We start from the raw sequence: 6,763 nt of genomic DNA on the forward strand, positions 1-6,763 counted from the left end.
AAATGTTGGTAGACCAAAGTACATAGTTATGTAAACTACTGTAAAGAAATGTTGGTAGACCAAAGTACATAGTTATGTAAACTACTGTAAAGAAATGTTGGTAGACCAAAGTACATAGTTATGTAAACTACTATAAAAAATGTTGGTAGACCAAAGTACATAGTTATGTAAACTACTATAAAGAAATGCTGGTAACCAAAGTACATAGTCATGTAAACTACTATAAAAAAATGTTGGTAGACCAAAGTACATAGTTATGTAAACTACTGTAAAGAAATGTTGGTAGACCAAAGTACATAGTTATGTAAACTACTATAAAGAAATGTTGGTAGACCAAAGTACATAGTTATGTAAACTACTGTAAAGAAATGTTGGTAGACCATAGTACATAGTTATGTAAACTACTGTAAAGAAATGTTGGTAACCAAAGTACATAGTTATGTAAACTACTGTAAAGAAATATTGGTAGACCAAAGTACATAGTTATGTAAACTACTATAAAGAAATATTGGTAGACCAAAGTACATAGTTATGTAAACTACTGTAAAGAAATGTTGGTAGACCAAAGTACATAGTTATTTTACAGTAATATATACAAAGTATTATTTGTAAAATATTTAAAAAATGTAACTCAACGATGGATTAAGTCTCTGGATATGGCTAGGTTAAAGTGTGCATATAATGACCTTTTTTAGGATTACATTTAAAATTTAATTAAACAATTATACTCTGAATGTATTTCAGTAAACTTGGCATCAAAACATAGTTAATAAATCATATTTGAATATTATGTAAGTTATCATTTCTGAATATTTATTTTATATAAATTGTCAGTCTTCACTTCTCTGTATCATATGACATTTGTTTGCTCCAAATTGACAGTTTTAGATCTTATTACTACCTGAGTTTAACATAAATTGTAGATTTATAATGTAGGTATTTCTCGGCCATGATCTAAGTGTATAGCCTTCAGTTTCTTCCTTTATAAAGATATAAACCAGAAAGTCAAATTACATGCTATGCCCTATTATTACATATTGTCTTTGACATTTGCTATTAAATTATTTCAGCCGGTAGAAAGAAAATATTTTAATTTACAGTTTTCTGTATAAGACTAGATTGTTCTCATGGTAGGTTATGAATTAATTAGCCTATATATTTATTGTTGCTATTGCTGAGGTCACCTTGACCAGGTTATTTTAATCAATTTATAGCTTATTTTAGAAAACCAGTTTAGCTTTAATAGCTTTCTGTCATTGTGTTCTTTTTTTATTTGTTAATATTTTGTGTTCTTAATTCCTTATTGTAAACAAATAAAATTTATTTTGTATATTACTCCTGTAATTACAAAAAAGTATGCTTAAGTTTTGTTGGTGACCAAGAGCGAAAAAACAATATTTGAGACATGAGTACTGAATTTCTTATTTTTACATATATTTTTGTTTATTTTATAAATGTAACTAAAAGGTAATAATTTAAGTTATCAGCAAGGTTTGCACTTGAGCTGCTCGTGTGTTTTGTAATTCAGTAGTTTGTTGATCATGTGCCCACAATTGTTCAGCAAGTTTAGTAGTTAGACGTGGTTTAAAGTGCAATAAAACAGTAGAATTAAACTCTTATGAACCTGTTTGGGATAAATAATTGTAATTTTTCTGCTATAATTTGCATTCATTCCAGAAAGAAAGAAGGGTCAAATGGACCCATCCTATATAGCATTAGGGTGGAGAAAATAATAAATAAAAATATACAGTTTTATAGACAAAACAGTATTGATATCCATTTAGAAGACTAAGAGATTTTGCTGATTAAATTTAAAAAGTATAAAATGAGAAAAAGTATTTTTAATTTTAACAGAAAAATCACCTTGCACCCAGACTAATGAGAGTCTGAGTCAGTCTGGCTCTATAAATTCACAGACAAATGTTTAGTAAAAATACTCAATTAAAAATCTGATTTTTTTTTGTGTTAAAGACGTGTGTTCTAAAAGCAAACTATCTTTTGTAAAGTTAGGCTTACTACATTAAAAGTTGTAGTATTTAGTTACATGGTAGTTCCAAGGTTGGTCAAAATTACCAGGCCTGTAGAGAGAGAGTTAAGATACATAGTTAGTTATTTTACAGTATTAGATACAAAGTAATATTTGGATAGATTAAGATAGTTGTTATAAAGAACATAGCTTATTTAAAATTAAGCTATAATTGGAGCATGTTATTTTTCAGTGTTTTCTTCATTAACTTGTAAAATGGGGTTTTGAAACCTACTTATTTTCACTTCATATAACCAGTGCTTTATGTTTTGTATGATTTTGTGTTTATTCAGTTCTTTCATATAATTTTTTTTTTAGTTGCAGCATATCCTACGGCGCCGTTGTGAAGTTCCTAACTCTCAGCACGTAGTTGACATTAAGTTTGCTTATGAATCTGAGTTTCTTAGTGACTACATTAGCAAAATTGGCTGCTTACTGGTTGACCGGCAGCCAGTAGGAGGATTGAGCATAGGCCAGCAAACAGTTAACCCTTCCATGATGATAGGAATACCACCCCTAACACAGGTAATTATAAACAGCCAGCATCATACTACAGTCAATACATGATGACAGATGTACAACTTTTGAATCAGGTAATTATAAACAGCCAACATCATAGTACAGTCCATACATGATTACAGACATATAACTTTTGAATAGGTAATTATTAACAGGTAACATCATAGTATAGTGAATACATGATGACAGACGTACAACTTTTGAATCAGGTAACTATAAACAGCCAACATCATAGTACAGTTAGTACGTGATGACAGATGTACAACTTTTGAATCAGGTATTTATAAACAGGTAACATCATAGTACAGTCAATACGTGATGACAGACGTACAACTTTTGAATCAGGTAATTATAAACAGGTAACATCATAGTACAGTCAATACATGATAGACATACAACTTCTGTTACGGGTAATTATAAACAGGTAACATCATAGTACATTCAGTATATTATGATAGACATACAACACCTGACACAAGTAATTACAAACTATTTTACACTAACTCAGAAACTTACAATTGGTTTACTGTACTAAGTTAAATATGTTACCATGTTACTGTAATTTAGAAACCTACATTTGGTGTTACAGTACAAAGTTAAATATGTAGACTATGTTACTGTAACTTAGAAACCTACAGTTGGTTCATTGTAGAAAGTTAAATGTGTAGTCTGTGTTACTTTAAGTTAGAAACCTACATTTGGTGTTACTATACCAAGTTAAATATGTAGACCGTTATTACAATATAATGATGGAGTGGGATTGAGCACAGTCACCAGTAGAAGTAGTAGTGTCAAGAGTACTCTAGGCATGCTGAGAAAGGATAAATTTTATGTTAACAAACACAAAATAAAAGGACAAAAGAAAGAGACATATCTTACAATAAAGATGATCCATTATGTTTAGCATCAATCATCCAGAGTTGGCTTGTTCTATTACCATACTTTTCTTTTGTATGGTAACTGGAAACTGAGATGGATAAATAACACTGTGATAACATTTCCACTTTATTATAGATTTTTGGCTTTGAATTTAACGACAGAAATTCTTAATCAGTTAAATGAGTCAAATAATACCTGATGTGATTTAATAACAAAAGAAAGAAAGAACAGGAACAATATCTAACATTGTCCTTTATACAAGTTGTACTTCCTAAATGCAAATCCTCAGCTAGTATTAATAAGAAATAGAATCTATGATCATTCTTAACAATACAGATCTGCTGAAGTTTGAAAACTAAATAAGAGTGACTGTTGTGAAAGAATGCTGTTTTATGTTTGAGTAGATTAGTAAGTCTGAAGTCATCAGTTTTATTTTACTAAAATAGAAAACATTTATGATATTTTAAAAATCAAATATTAACTGGGTGACTTTTTCCAACTTACAGCATAGGGGAGTGATACCATCTCAAGTTGCTCGACCTCCACCACCCTATGTCAATATTGGTGGAACAGCTATGGCTCTAGGACCACGAGGGCCCATAATGACACAGTCCCATACAAAGGGGTATCCTCAGCAACTGGTGTCATCTTCCACTCATCCCAACCTTGCTGGACATTCCCCCGTTCAGCTGAGAAACATCCTTAACACAGGTCACCATCAAGTTATGCCTTCTCGCCCCAGTCAGTCGGCAGCCAACTGGCAACAGTGCATGCCAGGAAGTCAAATTAGGAGCCCAACCTCTCCAGTTGGGCAGCAGGCAAGAGCATATCAAGTACAAATGAGGCCATCGAATCATCAGTCACCTCTTTCCACTTCTCAAACTTCAGTTGCTATATCCCTTCCTGTCTCATTGAATTCTAACATCACCATTTCACCTGTAAATGTTGCTGATCCCACCAGTAGACAAAGGTGTGACTTCATGAGCTGTTCTCTTTTTGTAGTTTATCATGGTTCTATTGATGTCGGTTTAGGGAGTTCTCTGTGTATGTTCTCTGTTGTTTTTTACTCTGTGCTGTAACATAGTAATTTGTGAGTAAGAATGTATGTTAACAATGCACTCCCAGTTTTCTTGTTTTTACTGATGGTTTAATTACAATTGATTTGCACCTGATGATATTTTGAAATCATCATTTCTAACTTTTTAAATTGAATTGTTATTGTTTTGTTTGATGTTTAACAGTCAAGCACCAGTTCAAAGATTGTTGGCTCCTCAACCACAGCCAAAATCGACACCAAACCTCCCACCAGGACTTCAGATACTGCCTCATCCTGTACCTCGTCATTCTGTACATTCCCCAATGATAGCTATAAACAGTGGATCTTCACCTTTGTCATACATTCGGAACATGACAAACACTACCAGGCTGAGTCACTTCCCTACGTCAACTATCGTAAGCAGGATACCTCATGAAAACCTTCTGCATGCCACACCCATGATGCAGCATATACCAAATGGTTATTATATTTCTTTTAATATCAGATCACATGTAAACTAGATTAGCTTTTTGATCACAATAAGTAGTTGAAACTTTGCTACTTCTGCCTAGTAAAATAGGTAATTAAATAGAATACTATGCTTTGTGGTTCCACTTCTTTCAGATATTAAACCAGTTAGTTAAACAGAACTATGCTTTGTGGTTCCACTTCTTTCAGATAGTAAACCAGTTAGTTAAACAGAACTATGCTTTGTGGTTCCACTTCTTTCAGATAGTAAACCAGTTAGATAAACAGAACTATGCTTTGTGGTTCCATTTCTTTCAGATATTAAAACAGTTAGTTAAACAGTACTATGCTTTGTGGTTCCATTTCTTTCAGATATTAAAACAGTTAGTTAAACAGTACTATGCTTTGTGGTTCCACTTTTTTCAGATATTAAACCAGTTAGTTAAACAGAACTAGGCTTTATAGTTCCACTTGTTTCAGATATTAAACCAGTTAGTTAAACAGAACTAGGCTTTATAGTTCCACTTGTTTCAGATATCAAACCAGTTAGTTAAACAGAATACCATGCTTTGAAGCTCCACTATTTCCAGATATTTAAATAGGTAATAAAACAGAGTACCATGCTTTGCAGTCCTACAACTTCTAGATTAAAACAGTTAGTTGAATTGAATACCATGATAATAACATACTTTGAAGTTCCAGTTCTTGTAGGTATTAAAATAGTTATTTAAACAGAATACCATGCTTTGCAGCTCCACTAATTCCATGTATTAAGAGGTTATCATAGGATAGTTTGTTAACACATCATTTGTACTTTCAGTCTTTGTGTTTCACTGCATGTATTTTGAGGAGAGTTGTTTCAATACTGTTATTTAAATTGTATCAATATTTTTATATTTTTTCTTTTAACTGTTAAAAGCTTGTGGTGTTTTAAAGAGATTTTTAGGGTTGGGAAGCCTGCATCTTATTAACTTTATGTGGGAAATGTTACATAGAAAACTCACTACATCTTATAACTATGATAAAGTTAGGTACATTTGTATGTAATTGCGTTGTATTTGAGAGTGTTCTATTTATTGTTTACCTTAATATATCAAAAGAAAGCAGTTGATAAGACCTATACTTGTTGGTGTTTTGGAAAATTATGGTGCTGTAATAGAGACCCCATCTACTTACTCTATATGTAACTTAGCTTTAGAGACCTTGTCTAAATGCTATATAAAGGAATAGCTTCAAAACTATTATAGTTACATTAATTGTCAATAGGTGATCAAAATCAGCACTATAAAACAATAGTGAACTTAATTTAAGAAGAATTCCAAAACTTTTGAAAAAATCATTGCATTTTCCAACCATAATCTAAAGGTCATGGCGGAGATGTATTAAAGTCAAAGTAGAAATAAAATAAAGTCACCCTGATTAGTGTAGTAGAATTATTAGGGTGGTTATTATTCTACTTTAGGAATTTTTAGAACTTTTAAGGGTGGAGGATGGTAGGTAATATTTTGACTTTAATACATCTGTTTAAGGGTAACTGCCTTCCCACATCTGGCTGCAGGCAGTGAAAGGCAGTAAGGGTTGTGACATTGTGGGTATAAGCACTCAACTCTGCACCTTCAAGTAATCTTCTATGACTGCCAACTGGTTTCTCTTTTTGGACTTTGGGTGCTATTACCACAAGCAATCTCCATCATGATCTTTGGATTATGGTTGGAAAGTGCAATGATTTTTAAAAGTTTTGGAATTTGTCTTATATATATGAATTAGCTTTATAGACCTCATGTACTTACTCTATAAGTAACTTAGCTTTAGAGACCTCATCTGCATACTATATA

The 6,763-nt window shown here is 32.1% G+C and overlaps 1 protein-coding gene across 1 annotated transcript in view; it reads left to right on the forward strand.

Moving 5' to 3' along the window:
- The window catches only part of LOC106470237 (E3 ubiquitin-protein ligase TRIM33-like), a gene marked incomplete at its 3' end in the record, with an annotated part of 31,147 nt that overhangs the window by 22,983 nt on the left and 1,401 nt on the right, over positions 1–6,763 (forward strand). Inside the window, exons 5-7 of the mRNA XM_013930779.2 lie at positions 2,345–2,551; positions 3,931–4,394; positions 4,666–4,940. Coding sequence (XP_013786233.1) covers positions 2,345–2,551; positions 3,931–4,394; positions 4,666–4,940 — 946 coding nt within the window. The remainder of the gene's footprint in view (positions 1–2,344; positions 2,552–3,930; positions 4,395–4,665; positions 4,941–6,763) is intronic.

This window comes from Limulus polyphemus, unplaced genomic scaffold (genome assembly GCF_000517525.1).
Source record: "Limulus polyphemus unplaced genomic scaffold, Limulus_polyphemus-2.1.2 Scaffold3896, whole genome shotgun sequence".
NCBI classification, from domain to species: Eukaryota; Metazoa; Arthropoda; class Merostomata; order Xiphosura; family Limulidae; genus Limulus; species Limulus polyphemus.